At 44.2% G+C, this 16404-nt stretch overlaps 1 protein-coding gene across 3 annotated transcripts in view; it reads right to left on the bottom strand.

Annotated features, from left to right (window-relative positions):
* Positions 1 to 16404, bottom strand: part of ALG6 (ALG6 alpha-1,3-glucosyltransferase) — a 181869-nt gene that overhangs the window by 22841 nt on the left and 142624 nt on the right. Inside the window, exons 1-2 of one of the 3 annotated variants that reach the window (XM_053392194.1) lie at positions 5590 to 5668; positions 2330 to 2431 (exon numbers count right to left, since the gene is read on the bottom strand). In XM_053392194.1, coding sequence (XP_053248169.1) covers positions 2330 to 2411 — 82 coding nt within the window. In that variant the 5' untranslated portion in view covers positions 2412 to 2431; positions 5590 to 5668. Of the gene's footprint in view, positions 1 to 2329; positions 2432 to 5589; positions 5669 to 16404 lie in introns of those variants that run through there. The other 2 variants (XM_053392195.1, XM_053392196.1) reach the window with 2 other exon arrangements.

A 16404-nucleotide genomic window follows, 5' to 3' on the forward strand; every position in this document is an offset into this window, starting at 1 on the left:
AAGTATAATAAGTTGCCCTAAGATCAGTCAAAGACCAGGACATTCTCCATAGCTTTTGATGCAACCCATATATAGAAGCAACTAAGACTTTGGGCAGCTTGATGACACAAACATAAATTTCTCACACAAAAAAACAAATTTAATTCCTCATATTAATAATTCCTCACCTTTACATTGTATTATATTATTCTTAACCATGAAAAAAATTGAACCAGTAGTGTTCAATGCCATTTGTTAGCCACATTCACTAATGCTAACTAGCTCAGCAAACCCACCTGGAAGAAAATATATGGTGAGAAAAGCAAAAGCAAAGTAAAAAAAAAAGCTTGATGCATCTAAAATATAGTGGGCTCAGAGCAGAAGTAACCTTCCTATATCTGGTCATCCACACCTTAAGTTGGAACTATGTTGAATTAGAACTGCTCATGTCAGCCTTTCGATCTCAACTGCCATTGCATTGGGCAGCACCTGCATACATTTTGAGGGTAACTAGCAAATTAGACACATAGTTGGATTTTATGAATGAACATTTGGGGTTTTGCATCCAAGTCTTCTATGATGGTTTATGCTACTACTGTACCTATTTAGAAAACATGTAATGTGATTCATAAGCAGTTTGCATTAATACAGGTAACAGGTATAAAATGCAGCTTCTCTCTACCATCATTTCATCACCACTTTCACCTGATATATGTACAAAAGAATTGCCACCCTAACCAATTGTAGGGGAGAGGGAGTATATCTGTCGGTCATAGTGACTGATCTAACAAATTACTCAACTGCAAGGAATTGTTCCTTGTCCCCAGTGAGCATCTAACAATACATACATTAAACAAAAAGTGAGCAGGTTAGCACTATGCATTACAATACACAAGACATACAGTACAAGTTGCAATATACACAACTACTAACAGCTTCAACTTAACTCTCCTTTGTATGTTGAAAGTTTGTTAAAGTGTTGGCCTTTTTGTTTTTGTTTTGTTTTTTAGTTCTTAGATGTTTCCGTCAGAATAGGACAGTAGTTGTAACTTAATATTTAGACACTATTGCATCTGGAAAGTTAATTTTGTTATACCAAAAAACATAACACATTAGACATAGCAGAATCTTAATCGCTTCCTCTTTGTTCTGTTAACTTGAACAGGTGAGGGTACAACCAGAATTAAATACCAATCTTCCCATTTTGACTTCCACATCATGGTAACTAGATTATAATAATGTGAAGGGAGACCAGAGTTGTGCTTTTTGGACCCACCTTCCCACCATCCATGTATTGTTGGGGAAAGGCTGAAGAAAGGAGCCTGTTCTTGTGTAGGCTCCCCAAGCAACATGATCAGAAGGATTCTAAGCTGCACAAAGAGCTTCTCATGTGTAAAGCACGTTCCTAGAGTTGCAGCAAAGCAGGTGGGCCAGGAAGAACAGCTACGCTCGCTTTCACATGAATCATGTGAGAGGTCAACACCCAGACAGAGCTCAGATGTTGTTTATCATAGTTGTGAAAAGAACCTAAGGTCCTAATCTTGTACTGTATAACTAAATGTTTTTCTAAATAACTACATTAGACAGCTACTGTTGTCACTACATTTGTGTGAAAACAGTAATATTTTTTTCTGTTCTCTTTTGTATTTGGCTTAGATTTATAACAAGCTTAAATGATATAGATTTCATTTTCATCAAATGGAAAGTAAACATGAAATGCTAAGAAAATAGTTATGAGTATGATGTGGCGGAACAGGGAATGGGAAGATAACACTACTTTATTCTAATAGTTATAGCTATGGTTGTAGTGCTGTGCTGTCAGGAAATGAAGGAAATTCTTTATTGTATTTTAAATTTTATTACATGTGAAAATTCTTCAGTTTGGTTGTGTACTTTTTGATGTGCTTTATTTATTGCTTACGACAACTTTTATGTTTTTAATTATGTAAATAGTTCTATGCAGTGTTTTTTTCTTTAAAAATATTTAGGGGTACTCTCATTTTCCTATTCATATTGAAATACTGCCCCTCAATGAGACCAAACTTGGATTAACAAAATGTTTAGGGGTATACATATCCCTGCATCCCCCCAGAAAAAAGCACTGCTTCTATGTTGTAAGCCGCCTTGAGCATAGTTTTAACTATGAAAAGGCAGCATACAAATAAAATAATAATAATGAAAAAGCAATAAAATACCATAAATTTTTTTTTAAAGAACAAGGCTATTCAGAGCTGAGGACATGATTATTATATACCTTTCATTTTTAACTACTATATACTTATTTCCTTTTAAGAAACTTCTAACAGTAATTTCACTACAATAGTTCATATACATTCAGAATATTTACTACCTGAGTAAGAACCAAGGGACACAGTCCAACGGACAAGAAGGCCTAGTAATGCAGTAATTGTCATTAAGCTCCATTTTTCCATAGCTGCTTTTCCGAAATCACCTTGAAACAAGAACAGAAACAATGATGATACAAAATTCTGGCTTATGACCCTAAAGCTTATATACAGAGATAAATCCACAGGTAGGACAGTGAGCAAATGCAGCCTTTTTGATTATGCTACTATGGGAAAGGCAAATCCAGCCATTACTGCATCCAGCAAAGTAATCTTCAGAGCAAAGAATTCTCTAATGCTGCCAGGGATATAAGCAAAATCAAGTTTTTACTCAGTCTCTGTTCACAAGGAGAATTTAGCTGGACGGATTAAATTGGCAAAAGTGCAGATGGCTATACAGTGGTACCTCGGGTTAAGTACTTAATTCGTTCCAGAGGTCTGTTCTTAACCTGAAGCACCACTTTAGCTAATGGGGCCTCCTGCTGCCGCCGCACCGCCGGAGCCAGATTTCTGTTCTTATCCTGAAGCAAAGTTCTTAACCTGAAGCACTATTTCTGGGTTAGCGGAGTGTGTAACCTGAAGCGTATGTAACCCGAGGTACCACTGTAGTTCCAGGAGATGTCAAAGAAAATGTAACTTCAGCTGATCATAAATTTTGGAAGTATAATCAAAGTAACCAATCCAATTCTACAAGCTAAACCACCACTATTATTTGGGAAAAGGAATCACAGCCATGATCTAAGTTCTATGCATGTTTACTTGTATGTTCCGCTGCTGATTTACTCATGCACAGAGCAACACTTACTCTCTTGGTTTAAGCAGATCAGGAGCTATAATCCCACATGGCCAGAAAAGATTGAAAGGTCCCACAGTTTACATTTGACAATCAAACATACAAAATGGCAAGCCTGTCCCCAGATATCCCCCTTTAGTTCTGTCTCATGCTAGGCCTTAATGATAGTCTAGACTAGAGCATGAATAGGGAATCTGCAGGTCTCCAGGTGTTGTTGAACTCCAATTTCCATCAACTCCAACCAGCATACTGGATTACAGGAGTTGTAGTCGAACAACCTCTGGAGGTCCACATGTTCTTCATCTGTGCTTGATAACAAGGATAATGCCTGGTTGTCAATCGTCCATGAGTCAAGCAGTGAAGCATTAAAATGACAACACGGTACAATTCACAAACCATTGTGAAAACAAAAGCAAATCCTGACCTAGAAACTCAAAGTGTTTGTTTTTCTTTTCTGAGAATCTGACAGACGCCAGAAATTATAAATGCATAAATCATGCATATCAGGAGCTGGAAAAGCTCGACCAAAATGATAAAGAGGGTGGAGCAACTCCTCTCTGAGGCAAGGTTGTAACATTTAAGGGTATTTAATTTAGAGAAAATGCAAGAAAGAAGAGAGATGTATAAAATTATGCATAGTCTAGAAAAAAACAGATCAAGATATCACATATATATCAATAATATCACATATTATTAGCGCTCATGAACATCCAGTGAAACTGAATGTTAGAAGGTGCAGAACAGAAAAAAGAAAGTATTTCTCTGCATAATGCATAGTTAAACCATGGAATTCACTCCCCAAGAGGCAGTGATGTCTGCCAGCCTGGAGTCCTTTAAAGGAGGGTTAGAAAAATTCGTGGAGAATGCTATCAGTGGCTGACTGCCACAACAGCTATGTTCTACCTCCACTGTTGGAGGCAGGAAGCCTTTGAATAGCACTTGCTAGCAATCGCAAGTGGGAAGCACGCTAGTGCACTCAGCTCGGGCTTGCTGGCTTCCCATAAGTATCTGGTTGGCCACTTTGAGAACAGAATGCTGGACTAGATGGGGCACTGGCGTTATCCAGCAGGCTCTTCTTCAGGAGAGTTACAGTGCAATCCTATTCACATCTACTCAGAATTCTGCTGAGCTTAACCTACACCAAAACAGAAGTCAACCATTAGACCAAAACAGTTGGAAACTTTATCCTGTATTTTCCTGCACAATGGACATTCAAGGACTAGGTTTAATTTAATCTATCTGGGGCTCCTGATGTTCAGCGGCAATAGTCAATACCATGTAATTAAGCCATAGTTTAATTCAGGTTTATAAATATTTAAAATCGAAGACTCTGTTTGTCAATATTATTTCCTCTTATTCCATGCTGCCAACCTAGCAGTTCAAAAGTGCAAGTAGATAAATAGGTATTGCTCTGGCGGGAAGGTAAACGGCGTTTCCATGTGCCGCTCTGGTTCGCCAGAAGCGGCTTAGTCATGCTGGCCACATGACCCGGAAGCTGTACGCTGGCTCCCTTGGCCAATAAAGCGAGATGAGCGCCGAAACCCAAGAGTCGGTCATGACTAGACCTAATGGTCAGGGCTCCCTTTACCTTGATAGGTTTTAGCAATAAAAATAAAATAAGACACAGCAATGGAATTACTAAGCATAAATTGCACACCAGACCTGCAATGTCTAATCTGTGAAATTGCCACTTGCGTGGAAATAGGGCAAACATCTGTTGCACTGCAGTTCTGTAGAGAAAGGGCTATCCCAAGAGGTTATTTCCCCCCCCCCCAAAATACCCAGAAGTGTTGTGGCAGACGCTTTTTCAAAAGCTCACTTGCCTACCAAAACACTCTCCACCCCCGTGTGTGTGCGCGCGAGAGTAGGGATGCTCAGTGGAAAAAGGGAAAGAAACTCTGCACACGCCTCCAGAAGATGTTTCTTCAATAAAACTGACTACTTCACATAACCCAGGGCCGAAACGGGTTCTGCAGCAGCCGAGGCACAGCATCTAAGCAAATCATCTGAGAGGGCTGAGTAGGACCAGGGTCGCCCCTTTTGCTGGCAGGGCCAACAAAACACAACCCCGAGCAGGGAAAGTCGCTGGAGTGACACCCTGTCAAAGGAAAAGGATGGGGGCGGTGGTTGGTGGTGGTGAAGCAACGCCTCCTTCTAGGACGAGGCTCTCCCTTCCCTCCCTCGAGTCGGGCGCAGCTCAGAAAGCCCCCCCTTTTGAATTTTCAAATAGAGGGTCCCGCCCGCTTCGCTCGCCACCTGCAACCCTCCTACAACTCCCCGCCCCTCAAATCCATTTCTGCCAGCCGGGAGACGCCGCGCTCCCGGCTCTGGCTCAGCTCAGGAGCGCGCTCCCGATGCAAGCCCGCCTTTTTTCTCTCCCTCGCTCAGGCCCCCCTCCCCGCCAGTCCAACACGTGGCGTGTCCATTCCTTTCCGCGCGAGGCTCCCCTGCCTCGGACGCTCTCGAACTCACCGAGACTGACAGGCGCGAAGAGGAAGTTGAATGGGCAGGCGCGCGCCCGACCTGCTTTTCCTCCCCGCCTTCGTTGGTCAGGCACATGCGCAGAAGGTCCTCCTGACGCGGCAGCCGCTCGCGCGTCGTGACGTTACCTTCCCTTCCCACGGATTGGAGCGTTCGGCTCAGTCACAGCCCTGAGCTGAAGTGCTGCCTCTCATTCGGAAGCGCGCCCCGTGGACTGGGATGGTAGCCTAGGAACTAGGGCGATCTCTAGCAGAGCCAGGCCGGCCCTTAGGCGAGCCTTAACCCTGCACGAGGTCGAGTTTGAACACCGTGGGGGTTTGCAATTGCAGCTCCAGGGAGTTCCTTAGTAGGGCGTTTGTTACCAGAGAAGTTGCTGCGCCGTTGGCGGAGAAGAAGCAGGCTTGAATTATGAGGGATGCTGCTTTGCATACTTTCTAAACAAAGGCTGCTGTTGTAGCACCACAGACTAACAAGGCCGCAAAAGTTGCTAGGCTGCAAAATACTTTTATAGGTGGCAGAAGCGAGAGGGAGCACGCTATATCAGGCAGGCTCACTGCGTTTCTGTGCTGGGCATAAAAAGGTAAAGGACTTGTGGACGGTTAGTAAAGTACCTTTACCTGTGCTTGGCATGAAGCTCTGATCTTCAACTGATTGCAACCTGATCCAAGGTGGGTTGCAACAGGAGCACTGCCACCATGGAAATGGATAGTGAAAGGTTAGGACATGGGCCCTCAGGTGCACGCAGGGCCTGTGCCTGAAGAGGTTCCCTCTTCTGGCAGCCTGCTTGGCTTTCCATGCTGGGTGGAGAGTGCTGTGTCCCTCTCCACCATCCCAGTCACTCTTCTCTTGCCTGCAGGCAATTCCTTGCCTCCTCTGGCTACCAGGTGGGTGCTTAAATACAATGCTGGAAGGACATATACAGTGGTACCTTGGGTTAAGAACTTAATTCATTTTGGAGGTCCGTTCTTAACTTGAGGTACCACTTTAGCTAATGGAGCCTCCTGCTGCTGCCGCTGCACCACCGCCACACAATTTCTGTTCTCATACTGAAGCAAAGTTCTTAACCCGAGGTACTATTTCTGGGTTAGTGGAGTCTGTAACCTGAAGCATCTGTAACCCGAGGTGCCATTGTATAAAGAAGGCAGGTCCCTTCCCCAAGAAGACTGCAGTCTAGATTTTGAAAATGTGGAGGCAATGGAAGGAAGTCTCCAGAAGAACCAGGGTTTCAACACGCTCTCAATCCCCAGGCTTGGCTCATTAAGGGAAACAGTGGGCAAGGTTGTTGTGAGGATAAGAGAACCATGCTATAAATGTGATGGATAAATGAATAAAATAATGACTGTTTCAGCCAGTGAACTTCATGGCTGAAAGGGAATCTGCATATTTGTGGTCTTTTTCAGCTGCAGATAAACCCCCCCTTTTTGTTCTGCTATTTTAATATTTTGCTTCTGTTTGTTTTATTTTAGCTTGGTGTTTTTTAATCCTACTCTTAACGCACCCTAAGGACATTTTTTTATTGTGCAGTGTACAACTATCACAAATAAATAAATCCATCCATGTTGGCTTAAAAGAAGCCCCCTCCATCCAGACACTAAACCTTCATAGTTGCATCTAAGTTGTTATGTCATGAACCTTCAGGCTGCACCTTAGGATCAGGATATTTTATAGAATGGGAGCAGGATCTGCTTGTAGAATTCTGACGGCTTTGTAGTAGATTGGCAAGAAAAATGAAAATGAAAAATCTGCCAGTGCCATGGCAGGCGTAGTACTTACCTTTCACTTACCTCTCAGCCTAAGTGTTCCTTGCCTGCAGAATATTAATTATTGATCAGATCCTTGGAAAGTTATGCAGGCCAGGTATAAAATGTTGCATTCAAGTCTCACCCTGATCTGTCATTCAGAATCAGATTTGTACTTGTACTATAATATGCAGGTTGTCCCCATGTGTTGCTCATGTAATGGGGCAGATAGTTGGTCCTGCCATCCACCACTGTTTTGAACCTGGCTGTCAGGGTTCTAGTGAAAAGCTATGGAGATTCTTCAAGGCCGCCCCTGTAGTAGAAGGAACTAACGCTGCAATATTAAGTATGTTTACTTAGAAGTAAATCCTATTGAATTCAGTAGGGCTTACTTCCATCTTAGTGGGATTAGGGATTAGGACTGCAGAAGAGCTTTATAACTTGAGAATTTTCTCCCTAAATTTACACAATAGGCCTTGAAACTCAGAAACCAGCCTTTCCATTAGACTAGATGAAAGCATGGCAGACAGTCAAAGCTGCTCACCTCTAGGAGGAAATGTGTGCTTTACATTGTCTCTTGTTAATGTCCTTAAAGTAAGTCTCCTAAGCAGCCTCCTGTACACTTTTAGTCTAAGAGCTCCTTCTAGTATCAGGCCAGCCAAATACAGAAAAGGAGAGAAACAGAAAGATAAACTGCCATGTCTTTAACAAATTGCTTGATTGGCTTTCATTTATAAGACATTTTAAATTAATAAAATTCAAATTCCTGCTCATTGAAATCCAATTTTAATTAGTGGAATCAATGCCTGGTATTCTTATTTTGAAAATAAGTGAGCCAAATGGTGAGCTCTGAATTAGTCTGCAGCCACCAGATGGTGACTACATATTGGGGTCAAGGAGTACATATCGATGCAGATGATGTTTGCATATAAACTCTGTTAATACAGTCTAATGTTGATGCAAGAGGTGGATGCAGAATTTGCTACTCCATGGAGCTGCTCACGGTCTCCCAATTGTCCATGTTCTGTGTACACATGTTCAGCACACTGATTCTTCTGAAATGTGTGGTGATATTTACAGTGGTACCTCGGGTTAAGTACTTAATTCGTTCCGGAGGTCCATTCTTAACCTGAAACTGTTCTTAACCTGAAGCACCACTTTAGCTAATGGTGCCTCCTGCTGCTGCTGCGCCGCCGGAGCACAATTTCTGTTCTCATCCTGAAGCAAAGTTCTTAACCTGAAGCACTATTTATGGGTTAGTAGAGTCTGTAACCTGAAGCGTATGTAACCTGAAGTGTATGTAACCTGAAGTGTATGTAACCCGAGGTACCACTGAATAGGGAAAGGGTTACAACAGTCCTATAAGCTTTCTCCTTTGTTCAACATATTCAGCCCATCAACAAGTCTTACCACTTCTGCCTTCAGAACATGGCAGAAGATGGCCCTTCCTCTCTATCCCCTCAGCAAAAATTCTGTTCCATGACCAGAGTCATCTCTTCACTGGTATTTTGTCTCACCTTGGTCCCCTCACATCTGTCCGCCACTGGGAAAGGCCGTAGCTCAGTGGTGGAAAATATGCTTTGTGAAATGTGGAAGGCAGAATCCCCAGGATTTTTAGGGCTTGATGCAAAATCTACAGACCTACCTTTTTTTACACTGTTCCTGATCACCTTTTGATATCAACTCCCCTTAATAAAGCACATAATTGTCTAAATCCAAATGATACCCCTGTCTCCAGCTTTGAGGTTCTAGGGACTTTTATGAAGTTCGGTTTTACTAGTCCTAAAACAGTTAGTGTTATGTACTTAAAAGATACAGAGCATTGGTATTACATCCACAGGAAGTATTTTAGTCAACGAGTGTGTAATGTAGCAGGTAGACATGAACTTAGCACGTCTCTCCAGATAGAAAGGGGAACGGCCTCACCAACCATAAAATGCACTTAACAGTCTATTTAATAGTGGCAGGGTCCTTGAAAATGCAATATCCATGCTAATCCAGCCTATTCTAAATCAGAATTATTATTTTTTAAAAATAATAATAAGCCAGTAAGATAAAGCCTCTCTCCCTCACGTTAAGATCTGATATTTAAACAGCTTGAGTAAACTAGATTGATTCTGCAATTTGAAAATTAAAGAGGAGACACACACACATTTGATTGAGACAGGGAAAGGAGTTGTAATTGAACTTAAAAGTTCAATTAATTCCCTTCTAACCCCTGAAAGGGGGGGGGGACACACCAGAAGCAAAAGGAAACTTCTTTCAACTGTGAATTAACTTCTATTCTTGTTGCAAAGGTGCAAAGTTGCCAAAAGGTTATACACACACACACACACATTTTCTGGCTTTAAGATCTTACCACGAAGATAATTCACCCTTCCATTTAGATGGCAGTTAGCCCCAAACCGCTATGGTACTATAGTGGTTAGGGTGTTGGACTAGGACCTGGGAGACCTTGGGCCAGTTATGCACTCTCTCAGCCTAACCTACCTAACAGGGTTGCTGTGGGAATAAGATGAGGAGAAGTATGCCATCACCTTGAGCTCCTTGGAGAAAAGGTGGGATATAAATGTAAAATAAAAAAACACTGTAAAAACTTTCTTACAGGTGAGGCTAGCAAGAGATTTGTTTCTCTCTCCATTATCAATGCATTTCTGTAGATGTAGGGGGGTACATCCTAAATCCACACTAGTGGTTGTATCTTCAGAACCAAGGAGAGCGGGTGCCTGTAGCCAGGTTGTTGAGACTCAGGCTGCAGGACATGGAGGGCAGCCTGGGAGAGCCGACAGTCTTTCAATGATGAACTCAACGTGTGTGAACTTAATGAACAACCACACCCTAGGCCAACCCCAACCTCTCTCACCACCAAAGGAACACAAGTGAACAACAAAGAACCTGCACAAGCAACACTGACACCAAACCCTACATATAGTAAGTAAAATAGTAACACCGTCGCCCGACCCCACCCCCACCCCACCCATCTTTCCCCCCCCTCCAACCTCTTTCCCCCTTTTCTTCCCAATGTCTCAACAAATGAAACTGATTTGTGAAAATGTTACACGGGGAAAAATACGAGAGAGACTTTGCAAACACTTTTGTAAAACAAGAAAATCTTTAATAATAAAAAAGTGTGTCAACTTCTTTCTTAGACAATGTCAGATTTTCCTATTTGAGTGACATATATTTGGCCAAAGAGACTTTAACAGTATATTTAAATCATACATACATAGATATCAAATACATCTCACAGATACAGTCTAAGTAGTATTTTTGTGTCCTCATAGAATATAATCCTATGCATGTGTACTGAGAGGCAAGTTCCAGTGTGTTCAATCAATCCTAACCCCACTTAGATGGGAATAAGTCTCATTGAATTCAATGGTACTTCATTGAATTCAATGGTTGGGATTGCAGTCTTACTTCTTAGTAAGCATGTTTGAAACTGAACTCAGTGGGACCTGTTTCTAAGTAGACATAGGACTGAGCTATCAATGTGATGAGTTTATCGTAGTTTTACCTGCCCCAGCCCTTCTTGATAAAAGAGTTTGCAAATTATTTTTTTAATGCATTATCAAGTCTTCTAGACTTTTGTTTGGGTCTAGTTTGGAGATTCTTTTTTATTTTAGCAAGTCTTAAAATTCAGCAAAGTTAGTTGTGATAAAATCCCATCGAAAACAAATGAATGTGTGGGTCACAGGGTCAAGACCTGTCGCTCCATTTCTGGACTGTTGCCTTCGAACAAACCTTTGAAGGAAAGGAGAAAAGTTGGCTGAGAAACCAAAGACACTGAGTAAGTAACTGCGGTGCCCTCCAGCGTCGCTAGACTACAGCCCCCATCAACCTTGACCATTGGCTGTGCTTGATGGGGTTGATGGGAGTTGGAGTCCACCATTGCCTGTCAACCCATTGGCTAACCCTGCCAATCCTTTCGGGAGCTATTCACCATCGATTGCTTTCTATGTGCCTCGACCCTTAAATTAAGCACATATTTCCTTGGGAGGAAGCCCCTTTTACACCGACGCGGTGCTTCCTTCCCAACAAAAGCCTTAGGGGGCGCCAAGTCCTCCTTTCAGTCCGCCAGAAGGTCTAATACTGTAATAAGCTCACCTAGAAGAAGGTCAAGCTGGGGCTCTTGCAACTGAAAATAAGGCACATATGAACGCTGCTTTAAAAAGCCACCACCATCACCCGTTTGGATTTCCAGTTTCATTCTTTTGCACCCCTCAGCCCATAGACAACACCTTTCTAATTCAGGGAAGAATTTAAAAGTGCTACCGATTTCTCTCCTCCCCGCAGCTCAGAAAAGATATTGGTGTTGTTGTTTTCTGGCTTGCTGGTTTCTTCCTGATCGTTTCATCCAGGGTCTTCATCATTGCCCTGGGCGGCAGGCCAGGGAAAGGAGCGGGTCCACAGAACCGTCCAGCCCGCCAAGGGTTAACGTGAGGGTATTGAATCATAGAATTGTACAGCCTGGAAGGGGGCACAAGGCTCATCTTGTCGAACCCCCTGCCACGCAGGAATCTTTTGCGCAAGGGGGGACTCGAACCCACGACTTTAAGAATCTCATACATACCCAGCCTTCCCACCTCCTCCCGGATCAGACTGGACCCGCCCAGCGTCCTTCCGCGCGTCCTTAACGCCTTTCCCAACCATTGATCTCAGCAGAGCTGTCAAAGTCACGGCAGAAGCGACAGCGTCGCGGAGAGAGGCGCTCGACGGCCGGCGAGCCTTGGCTAGCGGAGCTTTCCAGGCAGCCCTCCTCTCTGCTGCGGGCGCTGGAAACATTGCTAGCGCGCACTTGAACCAAGCGCCGTCGCAGCTTTACAGCCTGGGACAGAGCAAATCACGGCAAGCTCCCAGAAAGAGCTGCTCTCTGCCTTTGATAAGGGGATGTGCAGCGGCAGAGTTTCCCTGCTGTTAAATGAGAATGAATTAGGGGCAGGGAAGGCTAGGGGAAGCCCCGCTCCTTCGCGTTTCCTGCCATCTCCCTGACTTGCAGCGCAGTCCTACTCGGAAGCAAGGCCCACTGAGTCTCATGGGGCCTCGCTCCCAGGAAGAAACGTGGAGTAGGATTGCGGCTGCAGTCGACGCATCAAGTCGAAGGGTTCCAGGCTGCAACCCCTGCTACACTCGGTTCTTAGGGAGCGAGGTCAGTTGAACTCGGTGGGTCTCTATCCTAGGCGTGCATAGGATTGCTAGCTTACTGCATTCATATCCCAGCTTTTCTCCAGGGAGCTTAAGGAAACTTTCTGACAGTGAGAATGGAACAATCTCCCTCGGGAAGTTGTGGACTCTCCTTCCTTGGAGGTTTTTGAGCAGAGGCTGGATGGTTATCTGTTGAATGGTCATCTGGATGCTTTTGCTGAGATTCCTGCATTGCAGGGGGTTGGACTGGATGACCCTTGGGGTCCCTTCCAACCCTACAATTCTATGATTCTTTGGTTCCCCAGCCCCCCCTCATTTAATCCCCACACACCAACCCTGTGAGGTAGAGGCAGCAACTGGCACCCAATGAGCTTCATGGCTGTGCAGGGATTCAAACCCTGGTCTCCCAGGTGCTAGTCTGTGATGCTCTAACCACTTTCCCACAATGGCTCACTTCGTTAGTCATCAACCAATTAATTGAGGGAAGGGGACCCCAACGCAGTGGATAGAGCATAAACTTTCCAAACAGGTTTAATACCTGGTAAGGTAAAGGACCCCTGACAGTTAAGTCCAGTCATGAATGACTCGTGGCGCTCATCTCACTTTAGTGGCCAAGGGAGCCAACGTTTGTCCACAGACAGTTTTTCTGGGTCATGTGGCCAGCATGACTAGGCTGCTTCTGGCAAAACCAGAGCAGCGCACAGAAACGCCGTTTGCCTTCCCGCCGGAGCGGTACCTATTTATCTACTTGCACTTTGATGTGCTTTCGAACTGCTATGTTGGCAGGAGCTGGGACCGAGCAATGGGAGCTCACCCCATTGCGGGGATTCGAACTGCCGACCTTCTGATCGGCAAGCCCTAGGCTCAGTGGTTTAGACCACAGCGCCACCCACGTCCCTTTAATACCTGGTACCTCCACTTAAAAGGATCAGGAAGGGAAAGGCCACTTTCCTGCCAGTCAGAGTCGACTAGGTTTCCACCAACTTGGGACACTCCATCTGTTTTGGACCATAATTCCCATCGCTTGAGCTGGGTGGAAGGGAGTTGTACTTCAGAGCCAGAGTGTGAATGCTGGGCTAGATAGCAAATAGTCTGACCTGGTTGGATAGCTCAGTTGGTTAGAGTGTGGTACTCATAATGCCAGGGTTGCAGGTTTGATCCTTGTATGGGACAGCTGCATATTCCTGCATTGCAGGGGGGTTGGACTAGGTGATCCTCATTCTATTATATAAGGCAGCTTTCAAGGCAATCGATAGAGGGGAACATTTGCACATGGAGAAAAACAATAGTTCCGAGGGGGGGGGAGCACATTCCATGTATATCACCTCGTGGTTTGTGGCTGATACAGCTGACCATGCTGATACTGGGGGGAAAGTGTGCAAAAGTGTTCCCTAAGTAAAAGAGGTTGGTGTAGCTCAGGGACCCAAGGATCAATGGGGCTTTGGATCAAGGGGACCCAAAATTATTGGTGCCCCACCCTTGAAAGCTCAGTGTGCAGTCTCTGTGCCCTTTCCCCTGCAGGAGCTTACCACCTATCATGAACTTCTATAATGGAAAGCAAATGGGTGTGGATAAGGTTGGAATGCAATCTTCCATTCAAGCCCTCGCTGCACCCACACCTCCAAAGCTGCAGCTAAACAAGCATAGTTCAAAGCACTATGATACCCTTACCTTCAGTAGTGGTTAAAACAGTCCTGTAAGGATGGTGAGTATTATTATTCCCCTTGTTGGAGAAGTCAGTAGGTTAGCTGGTCAGTTGTGAAGTCAAACACATGTGAAATCCAATGGGAAGAGAGAGGCAAGGGGAGTTGGAATGGAAAAGCAGTGGGTGGGATTGGGGTTAAGCACTCCTCCGCTGATTCTCTGCTCCAACCCCACCTCCCAAAGCCACCTTTCATTCACTAACAGGGCTATCAGGTTCTTAAGCATGTTCTTAGGCCCTAAAGTAGGGGTAATAAACTCTTTTTGGCCCAAGTGCTGCATTTACCCCTGGTCCACCCACCCGCCACCTGCCATGTGTGGATGTGACTAAAAATGGGTGGTCACTCCACATACGCATGTGCACACAGGCAGATAACCCCCCCACACACATACACAAACACAGCTGATCCACTTCTATTCATCAAATGATTAATCTGATGAATGGGGAGGGTGGCGATTTGTATCCCTATTAGGACTCTTGGCTCAGCCTATCCCAAGGATTTACCTACCTTAATATTCTGTGGGGGTTTTTTTGCTGCAGCCACTCAAATTGGTTGAGTATTGGGGCTTGCAATATTGCAGGTGCACATGTGCACATATTAATATATTTTTGAATATATTTAGCATAGGTGATAACTACTTTAAACTAAATGCTCCGAGTTTTATTTTCCATCCCTTTCCCTAAAGATCCCTTGCATGGACTTTGCCTTTTTCATAGAGCCATGACCCAAATTGTTTCTTTCCTAATTAGTTCGTAGCGAGTTCAAACACTATCAATGTATATATGTGAAATTCATTAGGGTTTTTTGCCCCAGTGTGATCCACTTATGCCCAGCTTAAGTTGACAATTCACCCAGTTTGGGGAAGATCTTTTTGCAGCCTTTCCTACCCCTTTTGGTTTTTCAGACATTCAGGTATAAAATCCCTCCACCTGCAACCTAAAGTGGTACAATCCAGGAAAGGTTTTTTCACTCGATTATTCAGATCGTATAGGCCAGGCTTTTAATATCTGGCAATACAAGCAAAAGATGTAACTTATCAGCTTAGGAAGAGGCTGGCTGTTGCTGTGGTAGACAGCAACTGCTCTGTATGAATGATAAGGTCCAAGGTTCAGTCCCTGGCATCTCCAGGCACGGCTGAGACAGGCCCCTTCCTGCCTTCCCAGAAGGCTGAGCTAGATGGACCAACAGAGCCAGTGTGGCGTAATGGTTAGAGTGCTGGACTAGGACATGGGAAACCAGGGTTCAAATCCCTGCTCAGCCATGGAGTTCACTGGGTGATCTTGGGCTGGTCACCATCTCTTAGCCTAACCTACCTCACAGGGTTGTTGTGATGATGCAATGGGAGGGGGGAACCATGTTACACCCCCTTGAGCTCTTTGGAAGAAAAAGGTGGTGTATAAATATAATAAACAAAAATAAATAAAATAGCCTGACTCAATATGAGGCTGCATAGTAGCTTAGAAAAGGTGAGAGAGGTGGCTAAATGCCCCTTCCTTCTATGAATAGTGTGTTTCATTACAGTTATTGCTTTTTTTAATGGAATAGCTGCATAAAACTGAGAATAATAATAATAATAATAATAATAATAATAATAATAATAATTATTATTTATACCCCGCCCATCTGGCTGAATTTCCCCAGCCACTTTGGGCGGCTTCCAATCGAGTGTTAAAAACAATACAGCATTAAATATTAAAAACTTCCTTAAACAGGGCTGCCTTCATATGTCTTTTAAAAATAGGATAGCTGCTTATTTCCTTCACATCTGAAGGGAGGGCGTTCCACAGGGTGGGCGCCACTACCGAGAAGGCCCTCTGCCTGGTTCCCTGTAACCTCACTTCTTGCAATGAGGGAACCGCCAGAAGGCCCTCGGCTCTGGATCTCAAGGTCCGGGCTGAACGATGGGGGTGGAGATGCCCCTGTCCTAATTATTATTAGCAAGAACATGGTATTGATTCCCAACCCCCAACATGCATACACACACGATTCTATGGGTCTCTATATACAAATTCCTCCACACACCAGCTGCCCCTGGGGATTAACCCTAGAGATGTAGGGCAGCAATGACATTTTGCTTTCCATATACAGTACCTACTAAGAGCTGAGGTGTGTGTTCTTGGGTGGCATGGACTCTATGAAAAGTGCCATAGCTTTTCCCATCCATTTGTCCCAAAGTTTGTACAGGTGGGGGCAGCAATAGCCTCTTTCCAAAAATTCCA

The sequence above is a fragment of the Podarcis raffonei genome, chromosome 6, assembly GCF_027172205.1.
Source record: "Podarcis raffonei isolate rPodRaf1 chromosome 6, rPodRaf1.pri, whole genome shotgun sequence".
NCBI lineage: Eukaryota > Metazoa > Chordata > Lepidosauria > Squamata > Lacertidae > Podarcis > Podarcis raffonei.